Below are 17128 nucleotides of genomic sequence, written 5' to 3' on the forward strand. Positions count from 1 at the left end.
GATGAGGCCTTGAGAACTACCATAATAGTGTCAAAAACCTTTGATTAACGTTAAGAATATCTGAAGAATTACACTTCTATACACTTCAGCGGTTCATAAATGAAGAAAAATTAAATAGCTTCAAGTCAATTAAAAAAAATTCAAATATCAGTGCAAGGAGCTTTATACTAGTTGTGACCAAAACAGTTTAACAAACAAGCAGATTTTGACATGGATCTCATTGCCAAGATTTGTATTAGAATATGCAGCATACAAGTACCGTGGCAAGATGTTCAAATGCACTGTATGCAAATAACATAAATGCAAAGGATGAAGGTTATGCATTTCTCCTGTTACTAATAGCTAATCTGAATCACATATCCTTATTTCCTTTTCAGTTGAATAATGAGAAAAATATGGTTAAGATATCTAAGCAATCACCCTCACTAGGAAGAAACTGTAATGATAGCACTAAAGATGTGTTTTAACTGAAAAGGTTCACAGTTTTGGAATTAGATAAAAATGTTGAAAAGTTTTTTTTGTGAAAGAGAAGCATTCAAAGATGAAACAAAAAGTTGGCAGTTAAAACTCTGATCACATGAAACTGGAGGCATAGTTTTTAACTTTAGGGAAATATATATTTTCTCCCATAATCAAAAGACTGTACTCTAGTGCCATCTAGCAGCAAGGATAATGATTAAGTCTACATTTTCAAGCAACAATATGAACTCCTGATTAGTAGTTATCATCAGCTTCTATACTTTTGAACTTAATTTCCCCTTTCAGTATGAAGAAAACGAACTATTGAAAACATGAGATCTTAGCAGCACTAATGTTTGTGTACTCAATAGGATACTTTAACAAAAACTATTCAAAGCAAGGATGGCCAATGTGATGCCCTACAGATGAGAGGAGGGGAAGGAAGAGGAGTAGGGGGAAGCAGAGCTGTGGAGTCAGAGTCGGAGTCATGGAGTCGGAAGCAATTTTGGGTGGAGTTTGAGTCGGTAGAAATGTACTGACTCCGACTTCAAAATAAATTTTGATTGACAATTTTTTAAAAATATAAATTCAAAATGTCAAAGAAGCTTCCCATGAAGTCAGCTGTAGTTGAGCATTTCACCATAACTCAAGATGGAAAACATTTTGTGTGTCAGTGTATGACACAGGACCCAGATTAAGACAAATGCTATGATGCCAAGATCAGTGCATATTCAGGCAGCGATAAAAATATTCCTATGAGAGCTTCCAATTTAAAAAGACATTTACAGCCCTTTCCAGGGCTGTGGAGTTGGAAGCAATTTTGAGTCGGAGTTGGACAGTAGAAAAATAGAGGAGTCGAAGGTTTGGCGTACTGACTACACAGCCCTGTGGGGAAGAGGGTATTGGAAGGGGATGGGAGAAGGGAAGGGGGTGAAGGAAGGGGAAGGGAAGAGGCAAGGGGGAGGCAGGTTTGATCATTTGCATGCTTTTTGAGTTCAGTGGGATTTACTCCTGTGCAGTCATGCTTAGGATAGGTGAAACTGACCTGGGGGAGGGGCAGGAATGGGAGGGAGGAAGAGGAGGGGGAAAGGGAAGAGATTGGGTGGGTGGGCACTGGGCGGAGGAAGAGCCCCTTTCCTTTCCAAAAGGAAAACATTGTAAACAGTGTCATTCTTTTTCAGGGTTTCCCCCCAATTTTTCTTCTACAGCAGGCACATGTAGCCTCCTGCTCAAATTTATACCAAAGCTGTCACTGGCCACATCCACACCAGACCTTTATTTCACTTTAGATTGTCATGGCTTCTCCCAAAGAATCCTGGGAAGTGCAGTTAATGAAGGGTGTTGACTGTGAGATGCCCCATTCACCTCACAGAGCTTCAATCAGAGCAACTAACTGTTAAACCACTCTGGCCACTAGAGCTGTCAGTGGAATAGTAGTCTCCTCTCAGCACCCTTCACAAACTACACTTTGGGGGAAGCCATGACTGTGTCAAGTGAAATAAAGGTTTGGTGTGGGTATGGCCTCCTGATTAGGCAAGCTAAGCAGCTGTGAGATTGGCTTTTAGAACACTGACAGTTGGTTCGTACTGAGCATGGCCAACATTATCACTGAGTTCAATGCTAAATTTCTTAAATTAATTAAAAATCAGCCAGGCATTTTCTAAACTTTTAAACTGCAGAAGATGAAGGCCAGAATATTGGGCAAGGTCAGATTAAGTTTACAGATTACTCTGTGAACATGGCTGATTTTTAATTAATTTCAACAAACTATGAGAACTCTGACAGAAAAAAGTCCAAAAGGGGTGTTTTCTCTCTCTCTTTTCACACTTTGAACTCTTGATTCTCTCTGACTGTTCTGTGCATCATCATGAAAATGTACAGGGTTGTTAAGCAAGCGTTTCTGAATTCAGAGCTGTAAGTTTTGTAATGCTTTGTTTTGAAATGAGTTTATGGGAAGCATTGGAATAGCATGGGGGTATTTTCAATTTAACACTGTAGAATGCGAAAAATCCATGCTTATAGTACACAGCCACACTCTTAGCTGTATAATGCATGGTGTAATCAGCTGTCCATGTCTTGTAGAAGAGTTTTGAATATAATAATTACAAAACTTTAAACCGGGGGTAGCCAATGTGGTGCCTTCCAGATTATGTTGGACTCCAACTTCCATCATCCATGACCAGTGGCCATTGGTCTCTCTATCACACAAGGACTGCAGCCAAGTTGATTAAGCTGGAACACGGCCAGGAGTGGGCCCAGTATTACAAAGGATATGTCTGTCCCAATGGGGCTGTGGAAGGTAACACAGTGGGAAAGGAGGAATACAACTCCCAAAACAGGTTGTGTACCTAATTGCCAGACACAGAAACCACCCACAGCACTTCTGACTTATCAGGATTCAGCTTCAGTTTGTTGGCCTTCATCTAGCCCATCACTGCCTCCAAATACTTGTCCAACATCTTCATAGCCTCTCCCGATTCAGATGGAATGGAGAGAGAAGAGCTGCAAATCATCAGCATAATGCTGACACCATGCTCCAAATCACCAGATGACAGCTCCCAATGGTTTCAAATAGCATAGAAGACAGGATGGATGCTTGTGGGACCCCACAGCTCGAAAGCCATGGAGCTGAACAACTATCTTCTAATACTATTTTCTGCTAGCGTTCCTGCATGTAGGAGTAGAACCATTGCAATATAGCACCTCCAGTTCCTACCTTCTTCAGTTGTTGCAGAAGGACACCATGGTGTTAAAAGCCATTGGAAATCAAGAAGAACCAACAGGGTCACATTGCCCCAGCTCTCTCCCAATAAAGGTAATCCATCAGGGCCACCAAGGTGGTTTCTGTGCCAAACCCAGGCTGGAAGCCAGATTGGAATAGATCTAGACAATCTGCTTCCTCCAGGCATGCCTGCAGCTAACCAGCCATCACCTTCTCGATCAGCTTGCCCAGGAAAGGAATATTAGAGACTAGACAGTAGCTGTCTAAAACCTCTGGATCCAGGGAGGACCTTTTCAAGGGTTGTCGCACCACCGCTTCTTTCAAGGCAGTGGGCATAACTTTCTCAAGTCAATCCCCTCCTACTAGATTTTACCAAACATGATGGGCACGTAGTTGGCCTCATTGCTGCAAGCATCTGTCCACATCCTCAGGCTGCAACTACCAAAACTGATCCCACAAGCTATAATATAAAGGCATTCCTGTTTTAGTTCTCTTTCATTCTGTTGTTGTTGCAGATTTGGGGGTCATACTGGTGTGTCACTGTCTGGTGTCCTGGGCTCAGAGACCTACATTGCAAATAGTCTAGAAACTTATCTGGCCATCAGACAGTTGGGCTGGCCAACATCTGTCAGTCCAGTTCTTGCTACGAGAACAGCTGCTGGTGTTGCTGCTCCTCTACCAAAAGACAAATCAGGAACATATCCAGGTGTGCACAATCTAGTCTGGCAGGTGTATGTAATCTAGTTTGGCAAGAACAATCTTGATGGCTGTTCTTGTACTCCTATTTTTCCTTCCACTGCTGAGCCGATTACTATTTTAACCAGTAACTACCAGACCTTTCTTCTGGAAAGTTTTGCATAGGACTGGCCTACATGTTCATTTGAAAACTCTGTTCAACTGAGTCACTTAACTTCCATATGTATGCACAAAGAATTGCAGCCTTCACTTTCAAACAGAATCTGTCTCTTTTCCAATAATTCTGCAGTGCATGTGGGCTGCTTGACCAAAGGTTTTCAATCATGCTTCTATGGTGCATTTATTTCAACAATTTATATACTGCTTAAGACCATAGCCTCTAAGCTGCATATAATCAAGTTAATAAAAAGATACAAAAGATAAAAATCAGTAAAAATTAATCAGAAAGTCAGAAAAACTTACTTAAAATGCCTGATGAAATAAAAAAAAGTTCTGTCGTTAGGCTTCATTTAGTTGCTGCAATAATTAAAACATTATTGTTTGCAACTGGTTAGTACATATACTTAAAACAAAATATACACATTTTGAAATGAAAAAAATGATTTAAATTAAATATTTAAATTGGTATTTTCCCTTGGAAATTTAAATCTGGATATAAACCACCTTTACTTAAAATCAATCTACCCTTGAAAACTGTATATTCAAATTAAAAGAGATGACGTGTTTTGAATTTATGATGCACTGCTTCCCCATGTTACTTCCTTTAAAAAAGAAAAAGACTTATTGGATTTTTACCCCTTTCCATCTTAAAAGCCCTGGAATAGCAACATTAAATTTAAAACCCACTATATCAATAAAATATTAAACAACATAAATAATCAGGATTACAACTATTCCATAGCTGCTTAAACCTCTGAAATAACTCCTCAAACAAAACAAAGCAGTCTTGCAGCACTTCAGATACAGTTTCAAGGCTTTAATCTAGGCAAGCCTCTAAAAAATTGCAAGACAGTCACTAACTTCACCCAACTTCAAGGGTCCCCAGGTTTTGACTTGCTTTGGTAACCCAGCCAAAATGTGGAGTCAACAATGGAGTTTACTCCTAGGCTAATGTACATAGGATTACCTCCTTAGGGTGGGTTTGTATTGCATCTCCACAGGAGGAAGGTGCAATTTCTTGCTCCCATCTCCTGCTCTAATCTTTTGAAGCTGCAGGAGTAGGGACTTGTTTTGGTACTGACTGATCAAGATGCTCAAAGCATTCTGCTACCAAAACTGCCACCGCACCCTTCCTGTTGTAGCGGGAGTAGCACTGTGTCCTCTGAAGCTCCATGCAACTGTGGGAACAATCCCCATGCCCTACCCACTCAGAGAGAGAGAGAGGGAGAGAGATGGTTAGAACTTCTCTCACCCTTTCTGCCAGAGGATGCTAAAACAAGGATAGTAAATGCAAATGTGAACCCCCACATATCTTCACCCACAATCAAGACTCAACTAACTTTAACATTCTGCAAGGGAAAATAAGAGGCAGTAGTCCCTAAGGCATTCAGGAAACAAGTAGTTCCTAGGTAAGTAAGTAGGTGTGTAGTTATCTGTATTTTCATCAAACAACAAGGAGCAAATAACCAGATGCTGGTATAATGTGCTCTCTACAATCCATCCCTGTGAGGAGACAGGACATTACTTTCTGCATCAACTGAAGCCACCACCCCAAGTCACAAAACCTGCCAGACAGCATTATCTCAGACTTATTCAAGTAGCTGTTCTATATCCAGTCCACTAGCATGACCAGACACTAGGTAGCCAACACCACAAGATATGGATCAGAGGAAAGTAAGGGTAGAAGTACACTCACTGTTCTGCTGGTTCCAGTGCGTCTCCACCTCCCGAGGCTATGGACCTGGTCTTTCAAGGGCAATAGTACCCCGTTGAGCACCAGGTCCAAATCCCCTAACCTTCCCTTGTCTCCCACGAACAGTACCTCAGTTTTGTCAGGGTTCAGCTTCAGCTTATTCCTTCCCACCATCCAGCCACTCACCGATTCCAGGCACTTGGGTAGGGTTTCTACAGCCAACCTCGGTGAAGATTTAAATGAGAGATAGAGCTACATGTCATCCGCATATTGGTGACACTGCAGCCCAAATCTCCTGATGATAGTCCCCAGTGGCTTTATATAGATGTTAGATAGCATCGGGGAGAGGATAGAGCCCTGTGGCACCCCACAAGTGAGAGGCCAAGGGTCTGAAACTTCATCCCCCAATGCTACTCTTTGGTGCCTATCAGAGAGGAAGGAATGGAACCACTGCAATACAGTGCCTCCTATGCCTAACCCCACCAGGCGATCCAGAAGGATGCTGTGGCCAACGGTATCAAAAGCCGCTGAGAGGTCCAGGAGGACGAGGAAGGTGCACTCACCCCTATCCAACGCTCTCCTCATATCATCCACCAAGGCGACCAAGGCTGTTTCAGTCCCATGTCCAGGCTTGAAGCCCGACTGAAATGGATCCAGATAATCTGCTTCCTCCAATTGCGCTTGCAACTGCTTTGCCGCCACCCACTCAACCGCCTTGCCCATGAATGGTAAGTTTGAGATTGGGCAAAAGTTGTTCAAATCTTGGGGATCCAAGGAGGGCTTCTTTAAAATTGGTTTTATTACTGCCTCCTTGAGGGTTGACGGCATTACGCCCTCTTCCAAGGACACATTTACCACTGCCTTGATCCCCTCGCCCAAACTGTCCGTGCAGCTCATAATGAGCCATGACGGGCAAGGGCCGAGTAAGCAGGTGGTTGGCCTTAAGGTTGAAAGCACCTTGTCCACTTCATCAGAAGGAAGAAGCTGGAACCGATCCCACACCACCGGAGAACCACTGGCCGACTCTGGCTCGCTCACTGTATCCATAGCGTGCAGAATCGCACTCTTTAGACGATCGATTTTATCTGCAAAGTGCTTTGCAAACTCATCACAGGAGGTCTTAATGTTCCATAGGTTCTGAAGCAACTAGACCAACCAGGCTTCGGACCACTTGGAACAGCCTCCTGGGACAACACTCTGCGGATGCAATAGAGGCAGCATAAAAATCCTTTTTTGCTGCCCTTATCGCCACATGGTAGGCTGCTGCAGCCGCTCTAACCCGTGTCCAATCGTCATCAGAGCGAGATTTCCACCACCGGCGCTCTAGCCGTCTCACCTCCCACCTCAGAGTTCGCAACCGTGGACTATACCACAGTGCTGTCTGAGCTCTATTCAGGGGAAAAGGGCGTTTCGGAGCCACCCGGTCTAATGCCCCGGTGATTGCCTTATTCCACTCCTCCACCAGGGTCTCGACCGATGGAAAAGCTTGCTCTGGCAACTAGTGTGTCACAACCTAAGATCTTGTGAACTTTACCCATGTGGAGGTGGCAGTAGCGATCAAGCAAGGGGAAAGTACAAGATTCAGCTGTGTTGGTTAGAGTGGCCTGACAGAGCTGAGAATGTGTCATGAGCCCTTTTTAATGTTATGTCAGTCTTCAGCCTATGTCTCAACCAGCAGTAATAACCCAAGCTACATATAAATGATTCACAGAACAATCTTTGGCTTGTTTGCCTAAAACCCCAGTCTCATTGTGTTCAGTGGGGCTTCCATGAGAGAGTGTGTGTGTAAGATTGCATCTGTAGTCTGCACAGCAGCTGTCAAATGTCAGTGAGCAGGTAATGATTTCAACCTCCAGGTAGAGAGACAGCCTAGCTTTGTCAGGCCATTCATAACCTAGAACATATCCGCTGGATGGTATTTCAGATTTAGTAGTATCCAGACAGTAAAGTCTTCTTTGCTTCTGCAAACACTGTGGCATTCAGACACACACACAATCTGTTATCGGCATGAATCAAACACCAACTGCTCTCTAGTCATCTACGCTCCCACTTCATCCCCCTCAGTAAACCACACAAACAGTCATTGCTGTTCCACCAAGAATAATGCACTAGGGCAGATAATCCAGATACCTTGACCTTGTAACAATGAGCAATGGGTTTACTTAACACACACAACTTAGTAGTTGGTTCTTTTTATCACACAGGACTAAAATATTTCTCCATCTTCAATTGTATTACAGCCAGTCTTCTGTTTTAGCAAGATAGTAAAGTACATTGGATGGCGAACCTGTAGTCCTCCAAATGTTGTTAGATTACAACTGCCATCAGCTACAGCAAGCATGGCAAATAGGATGATGTGAGTTGTTCCCCAACACTGCTGTAATAGAAAGCCTGTTGCTAATACATACTGAATATACTTTAAATGTAAGATCAACATAAGCATAATGTTAACAGTAAAATATAATGAAGGTACTACAGTGATAAATATTCCTGCTGTTAGGACTCATGTAACTTTTATTACTCTTTGCAATGTTAAGTTGGGAGTAGATATGAACTGTGTCATTCTACTAGTTCTGTCAGAGAAGAAAGGCTTTGAAACTTATTCTATGCTTTAGAGAACGGGTCCAGATATGTGGGTATCCTTGGAAGCCAAGCCAAAATGTGTGGTCATGAGAACCTTTCCCCTTCCTTTCAGTGCAATCCTATCGATATTTACTCAGAAGTGTCACTCTCTCTGACCTTGTGCTTTCATGGCAGATTCCCCTTGCAGCACCAAGCCACAGAGGGATATGAAAACTCCATTCTGGCAAGGGATTGGGGGGCAAGAATGTGGACCACAGGCTTAGAGTTTTCACACTGTACTTAACATTTAATATATCCCCAAAGCTATCAAGAGAGCATAAGTATCAGTGGCTACTAGCCACGATGGCTGTGTTCTACCTCTGAATACTAGCTGCTGGGAATCACAACTAGAGAGAGTGCTATTGAATTCTGGTCCTGCTTATGGGCTTCCCATAGGTGTGTCTTTGGCCAATATGAGAGCAGGATGCTGGACTAGATAGGCCTTTGGCCCAATTCAGCAAGACTTTTCTTACGTTTTATGAGAGCTCTGTCCTGCAGCTTCACGTTGCTGAGCAGAATCATTAGTAGTGGGCAATCCATCTTTTACGCAAGTTTGTCTGAATTGCTCCTCTTCTCACTGAGGAACTCAATTTAAGATTGCAAGTAAACTCAAGACTTCCATAGAACATAGCTTGAAAGACACACAATACTCAGTATTTAACTGCAGATCTCCCCTTGGAAGACTGTATACTTGCAAGCTCATTGACAGCATATGTTAGGGATGTGCTAGAATTCCTCCCACTTTGGATTTGATACCAAATTTTCCATTAATACTTTTATTCTCAATTGCTGAGGATCAGATTTTAATGCAGTGAATTTATGTGGCAATTTTTGAAAATGGACTTTTTTAAAAAAAACATGGATTGTAAGAATGATAATTTATTGATATTAACTTTAAAAATATCAATATTTCCTTCAAACACAGAGGGAATCATAATCAATTTCTAGTGTATAAATTGACAAATAATTTGACTACTTGTGCAACCTAAGATTATGTATTAGAAGACTTGTGAGCTATGCATTGGAGTCAACAATAAAACTGATTTCCTAATGACGGGGCAGTTGTAACCAAGACTAACACAGCTAACTGTGAAAAGAGACAATAACAGTTTTTCATGCTAATGCCAATATAAAATAAATGCGTAAAAAGTCCAAATACAGGAAGCTGATGCTAAGTACGTAGTTAATTGCTGCACAGAAGTCACAATTTAAAAACAAACATCAAAGCCAACTTTAGACACAAATAGCAACACAGATCAGACCACTCCACTGCAACATATATTTCCCAAACAACTCTGAAAGATTGTAATTCACAAAATGTAAACTTTTACCTTTCTTATCCTATCCAGTTTGGCATTGCAATACCAATAATCCCTTCTGGGAAAAAAAATGCTAGTTAAAAATTCAGAGAGACTGAAACACTTTTGACTAACAAATCAAGACTGAACAACATATCCGAATTTTGAACCTGGCATTTTATTTTGTATCTTTGGCAATATCAAGCCGAAGTTAAGCACCTTATTGCTTGGACAGGAGATAACCAGGAATCATATATACACGGCCTTATCCAGGGAACTAAGGATAGGAACATGAGAAAGCACTTTATGCTAACAGATTTCAGTAGCAAAGAAATAAAGGGTGGCCAGGTGGGCCAGTGGCCCAAGGGCCCCTGGGGCTACAGGAGCCCCTCTGCTCCCCTGCCACAGATCGCATGGCGAGAGCTTCAGAGCGCCCACCATTCCCTTGCTTAACCTACCTTGTTCTGTAGTTGCACACGCAGCACTGCCCTTAACAAAGATGGCGGCTGAGGTTTCCCTAAGGGGCCGAAGCCTCTGCTGCCATCTTGGCTGATGGCACGTATGAGTGCTGCACGCGTGCATCCCTGCCATGAATAGGAATGGTGGGGTATGCAATCCGTGGCAGCAATCCTGCCACAAATCATGGAACGGGAGCGCCGGGGCCTGGGAGAGGCTTGTACCAAGGGCCCCAGTATGTCTGGGACCGACCCTGGAAATAAGCAACAGCACTGAACAAATACTTGGCTTTGGTAGGATTGCATACTTAAGGTATTAACCTAGGCAAGGCAATTTTACTACGCTTCTGTAATAATGGTGATCAATTAATGTTGTTAACCTGCATCCATAGAAGTTATGTAAAAGCCGGCTGGAAAATTTAGACAAAATGTGTCCTCACCACTGTGTGTATTTGTCACTGTTTTGCTCATGTGAGACTGCCACCACATATCAAACACCCAAGACAAGTATTCTTATCACTTTACTCCACTAAAACAAAAAACGCTTTTTAATGGATACAAATTTAGTGAGTGATGAGACCAAGAGGCATAGATGTATGCAAGAATTAGCCCTAATTCAGGTAGAAAATAATTGATTCTCCCCATTTGTACTCTAAGTGGAAAGGGCCTTATCTCAGTGGTAGAGTGTCTGCTCTGTATGCAGAAGGTCCCAAGTTCAATCCCCGGCATCTCCAGAAAGGGCTGAAAGAGACCCTAGTATTGAAACCCTGGAGATCCACTGCCAGTCAGTGCAGACAGTACTGTTACATGGACCAATAGTTAACCCAGTATAAGGCAGCTTCCTCTGTTCCTAAAGAAAGACGAACTTCAGAAAACTTCTTAAAACTTTAGACATGCCACCTATCAAGTTATCACTTCAATATGCAGAATTTGCACTTTTACAAGTGCCACACAATGTTCCTTCTGCATTTGCGATGATCCATTCCTTCAGTGTGGCAGCACCTGTGCTCTCGAACTCCCTGCCTATTGGCATTAGGCAAGAGCCTTCACTATCCTGCTGCAGACGTCTGCTGAAACTTTTGTTTCAGTAGGCCTATGGGACATGTGATTTGGTTACCTATGTTTTTAAATTTGTTTTTTTTATTGTGCTTATTCTTTAAGTGTTTGAGATGCTTTTGATTGTTTTTAAATATGTTATTTTAAGTGTTTTATCACATTTGTATTTTAACTATTTTTATTATTGAATTTTAAACTGTTGTAACACACCCTATGACCTACTGGTAAAGAGTGGGTGATGATGATGATGGCAGCAGCAGCTGCCACCCTGGACTCCTTTGGAGGCAGGGCGTGAAATAAATTTAATAATATAAATTTAATAAAATCTGTCTTCAAGAATTTGCAAACTATATTAAACAGGTGGTGCCCTAATTATGGAATGCTCTGCCCAGGAAGGTTTGCTGGAGCCTACTTTGCTATCTTTCTGGTACTATGTGAAACCTTCTGAATAACTAATATACACAAATACAAAAATACCAATTAACCAAATTTAATTAAAAACTGAGTGTTAATCATGGTTGGTACTGCTAGTTCTGTATGAAATGTCATTCTCTGCCCTCTTCTCATCCTATTCTCCCCCCAAAAAATGTCAGTAGGAAAGAGCTTACCTATCAACAAGCTTTTTAGCAAATCCAAAATCTGTGAGTTTGATATGCCCCTCTTTGTCTAATAAAATATTTTCAGGCTTTAAGTCTCTGTAAACAATTTCTTTTGAATGGAGATATTCTATTGCACAAATAATCTCTGCAGAGTAAAACAGTCCAGTGCTGTTATTAAAGCGTCCCATGTTGCGCAGATAACTAAAAAGTTCGCCCCCCGGTACATATTCCATCAACATATATAGAAAACGTTCATCATGGTAAGTCCAATATCTGCAATGAAAGAGATACAAATTAAAAATACAAAGAGAACTTATTAGAAAAGCATAAAACAATTTGTTTCTTTAAGGATATGAAATATATAAACGAACTAGACCTTCCAGTATTCAAACAGAATATGTAGTACAGTATACTTTCAATATGTCAGGCATGGGCAACTGTTCTGACATCTAAGGCTTCAGAGACCTCAAAATAATTTTTCTACTTGTGGAGGCCTTAGCACCAGACCTGGGATTACTCATGAAGTTGCTATGAGTTGATAGATACATCACAGCTTGAAATGGAAGGTCCATAAAGCCACAGCAAAAAGGAGAAAGGGAGTTTGTGCAAAAAGTCTCACATGGCAGCTGCGAGTATATTTCGGGTTGGTCTAGGAAGGGCCAGATTCCAATCATGGTACACAATGGATTAATCACCGGTGTATTTTGGCACCACAGAACAAGTGCAACCACATCACCACAGGAAGAAGGCATAAACAAAATAAGAGACTAGTGAGGAGGGAAACATGCCTGGTAGGTTTAACTTCCTAGATGAGGACTCCAGCTAAATGAATGTTCACCAAAAGATAACATACTATTTTAAAATTATTAAAATATTTCTTGTATCGGGCTCCCTGAATGTTATTTTGAAGCATTAAGGGCTGATGTTAAAGAAAGAGGACATTAGGCCTTTTCAGTTTCATCAGATTGCAGGATGTGATAGGACATGAGGACCAACTCTTGTTCAGATGCAAGATCCTTCAGATTCAAGCATCCTAAGAATACAGAATGCATTATTTAGATATAGCATGTCATGAGAGTTATTTACAGGTACAAAACTTTGCACATTTCACTATGGGGTGGCAAATAGGGGTTTTTTCATGCAAGAAAACTAGCCTCCTACATCCTGGGTAGCTCTATGGTCACTATCAATAAAATCAGCTCTCATCATTCCACATGATGTCTGCTATTATACATATTAAGTAGAGTAGATGTTTATTTATGCCATATTTGAACATTTCCTGAAAATGACACACTATGCATGTTGCACTTGATTGCTTCAAAAGAGTTTTGAGGCCATTCTCCAAGTGTCATTGCCAGACAGTTACAGCAAACAGGATCTTTTCAGTCATGGCACCCAAACTATTCAATACCTTCTCCAAATATCTACTTGGCTGACATTTTGCACCAAACAAAGTTAAAATTATGTGTCTCCGCCTTGTATGGGTGGAAGGTTCTACTTGTGCTTCTGGTTTGCTTGTGGTTCCTAATGAAAATGCTTCCTGCTAGCACAAAGCCACCCACTGGAAAAAATCCTATGTTCTTTAATCATCCGGTGCTACTCTGTTGTAGGTTCTCTCTTGCTACTGCCCCTCTTCAGAACTCTTCCACTCATAATTATTGTACAAGTTGCCATGAAAAACTAGTTGTGGTGAGCTCAAAAAGAATGCAATCGTTTCCCCAGTTTAATTAACCGGAGCCTTAATTTTAAAACTGGGCAGGAAATCACCTTTTAACTGGGTTTGCTTTCCTTTGTTCTCCTTCCTCACCTTTGCCTTATCAGGATGAAATCTTGATATGATGAAATTACTCTTGCAATATGTAGCCACACCCTACTGTTTCTATCAACTTTTTGTGAAATGCTGACATTTCCAGTGGTGCGCATTACTCCACCCATTACCACAAGATATTAAAAACAAGCAATGAAGCATAACACAGGATCAGATTTCATACAGTTGTAACCACCAGCAAGTGCAACAATCAGTAATTTTAAAAAGCCCATTGAGAACAGATACCAATTTTTCTTGGTGGGAGGGGAGGGAATCCAAGGTCCATTTTTTGCCAATAAAGGCTACTGATAACTCTTACATTGCTAATTCACAGGCATGCATAACAAAAAAATTGACAATATGATTTTTCAAAGATTGCTTCATTCTTAGTACAAAAGGAACAAAGCGATGTTACAGCTATTAATAAAAATGTCAGATATTAATAAAATTCTGGCATGAATATTAAGTTCTTAAAAGTGGAACATCACTGAAAGGATGTCCCCACTGTCAGAAAGGAGGGAAGCAATCTGGACTGATTCCCCCCTTCCTTCTGCAGCACTCTGTACCCACCCCTGGAAATCTGTTCCAGAGGGTTGGAAGATTCTGGGAGGTAGCACGGGGAATGTAGGAAAAAGGGACAATTGGGAGGGGGGCTCTTTCACCAGGGGGAGCTTTCACTGGATTGTGTCAGTTTTCTGAATGGAAGGAGCCCCATCCATGAAATGGCAACTCAGTATCCAAGCCTATGTCACTAGATAAGCAATCTAAATAAATAAATTCAGGGGCATTTTAATTACATTTCTCAAAAAGAAACATCCTGACCAGTTTTGTACATATTCAAGCTATTTTTAAAAATGTATACTAGACATGTTCAAATCATTCATATATGAGATCCACATTATTAACTATAGCAATCGCTCTACTTTGAAGGGTGGCAGTTTCCAGCAACATGCCATCAGCAATGGCATAAAGCTTATTTTCCCCTCTAGTACTGCTTGAAAAAAATATATCAGCTGTAGTGCAGTTTGTGAATACCTATGCCTTAGCGAACAAGAGAAACATTTTAGAAAGAAAAAACATACCAGAGGTACTCACAACTTCTACATCATTTTGAGTAGTTCTGCATCAAATACATTTTCTATAACACTTTTTGTTTTATTAACTTTCAAGAATATTTTCCCTTTTTAAAAAATGTGAATATAATGTTGTTGGAAGTATTTCTAACAGAAAGGAGAAAGCAAGTGAAGTATTTGCCACTAAAAAGACTTTGAATTAATCCAACCCAATGTCAGAATGAATACAAAAATGGAACATTATGCCACAAAAACTGGAAACGTGGGGAAGGAGAAAAAGCTTACAATCTGATCAGAAATGGATGATTCACTTCTTTCAAGACCGATTTTTCATTGTGCACATGCTGTTCTTGTTTTAGTCGAATGACATCTGGAATGCTCATTACTTTCAATGCAAAGTAGCATTTGGCCGATTTCTCTTTCACCAGATGAACCCGCCCAAAAGTACCTGTCCCTGAAAATTAAAGAGCAAAATATGTCAGTTGAGAAGAACATTATCTTGTAGTTAATATGTATATATGGAATGTACAAAAGAAACAAAATCAACATGATAAAACTAACTGGCAGATATTATATATTCCTATATAGCTTGGGCCCTTCTAATCTTAAATACTTGGTGGCAACTTTTTATTTATTTATTTATTTATTTATTAAACTTCTATCCCACCCTGACTCCTAGAAGGAGCCCAGGACAGCAAACAAAGAACAAAACACTAAACACATCTCAAAACATCTTTAAAACGTCTTTAAAAACATCTTGAAAAACCATTCCAAAACAGAAGCCAAAATGGGATAAGGTATCTACTTAAAAGGCTTGTAGATAAGAGGAAGGTCTTCAGTAGGCGCCAAAAAGATCACAGAGATTGTGCCTGTCTAATATTTAAGGGGAGAGAATTCCAAGGGGTAGCTACCACAACACTAAAGGTCCACTACCTATGTTGTGTGGAACAGATCTCCTGAGAAGATGGTATCTGCAGGAGGCACTCGCCTGCAGAGCGCAGTGGAGGCCAGGCTAAACAGTCAGACTCACTCCTATATATACTATACCAAGGCAAAAGGCTCTTTACCCCTTCTCCTCCAAAAGAGGCCAGAGACCTTCCATCAGGTACTTTAGCTGCTCCCTGTCTTTCCCTAGATCTTGACCTATGCATGAAAGCGTGCAGATCAAACACACAGGAAGCTAATACCAAGTCAGACCATTGGTTCATCTACACCATGAGCAGTCAACCTCCAGACACTGTGGATTACCATTCACATCATCCCTTGCCATTGGCTGTGCTGGCTGAGGCTGATGGAAGTTATAGTCCAAACCTTCTGGGGGACACCATATTGGTTACTCCTGATCTACACTAACTGATAGCGGTTCTTCAGAGTTTAGACAGAAGTCTTTCCCAGTCCTACCTGAAGATTCTGGGGATTGAACCTGGGATATTTTGAATGCAGAGTTTGTGAGCTATTGACATCCATAATAATAAAATGTCTCTACCAAAATCTCTCTTACTTGTGGTTCATACTAAAGGGGTGTAAAGAGCTCTGCTCAAGCTAATCACAGTAGCTCAAGCATACAGACAGCGTGGTTTTATCTGCACAAACATCTGTGGTTTTTCTGTACAGGAAAGAGCGTGTCAGCAACATGGAGGGATTAGAAGAAGGAAGGGCTGGCATGCAACCATTATATGCTCTCCCTCACTTTGTAAATTGCTGCTCAGAGTCAAGTTGCAAACTGCATCTATCTTCAGTTTTGAATAATCATTTTGTGGTGTCTGGTTTTATTGTGTTTCATTAAAAAGGCAGGAAACAAGAAAACACATCTTAGGACATTGTATTTGAGAATATATATACTGCTTGCTAACATAAGTTCTTGAAGCAGTGTACAAAATATTTAATATTCAATAAAACAGATACTACTGGTATAGGCTCTCTCTAGTCTTATGGATTTTGGCCCTCGTGAGCTCTTTAGTGTCACATAAGGTATGTAATAATAATTGACGTAAAGGTGTGCAGAGTTCTCTGTAGTAAAACACAAACTGTTTTTCTTGTCTTTCTCTGCTCCTTCATTTCCCCATTTCTGGGAGGCCAGCCAGCGTGCTCCCTGTTAATGTAAACACCAGAAAAGTGACCAGGAAACTACAGCTGTGTCTTCAGCAGCACACAGATTTTAAGCCTGGTCCAGACACAAGAATATCTGCACCACCCTTGAGTTAGTTGGCCTTGAGTTAGAGAAGTTAAGTATCTCACCAAGGCTCTTGCATGATGTAGTCTCCAGAAGAATACACAGTCAGCATAAACAATCCCTCTGAGATCCACAGATGGGATATTTAGGTAATAAAATGTCATATAAGGCAGACAACCCAACATAGTTTTACCGGTGCATTATGCCTGGTCAGAAGAATGTTGCTGTGCGTGTTGATGATCCACACACAACAAGGGTAAGATAAATCTATTACTTATTGTATTGAAGAAGAATGTAATGTGATATACATAAAATG

The 17128-nt window shown here is 41.0% G+C and overlaps 1 protein-coding gene across 2 annotated transcripts in view; it reads right to left on the reverse strand.

Annotated features, from left to right (window-relative positions):
* PRKX (protein kinase cAMP-dependent X-linked catalytic subunit) overlaps positions 1-17128 on the reverse strand; it is a 78058-nt gene that overhangs the window by 21961 nt on the left and 38969 nt on the right. For both annotated transcript variants that reach the window (XR_009762746.1, XM_061627055.1), the window contains exons 2-3: positions 14925-15093; positions 11769-12032 (exon numbers count right to left, since the gene is read on the reverse strand). Coding sequence is in view for 1 of the 2 variants with exons in the window: in XM_061627055.1 (XP_061483039.1) it covers positions 11769-12032; positions 14925-15093 (433 nt within the window). In the remaining variant the exon portion in view is untranslated. The remainder of the gene's footprint in view (positions 1-11768; positions 12033-14924; positions 15094-17128) is intronic.

The sequence above is a fragment of the Rhineura floridana genome, chromosome 5 (genome assembly GCF_030035675.1).
Source record: "Rhineura floridana isolate rRhiFlo1 chromosome 5, rRhiFlo1.hap2, whole genome shotgun sequence".
Taxonomy (NCBI): Eukaryota; Metazoa; Chordata; class Lepidosauria; order Squamata; family Rhineuridae; genus Rhineura; species Rhineura floridana.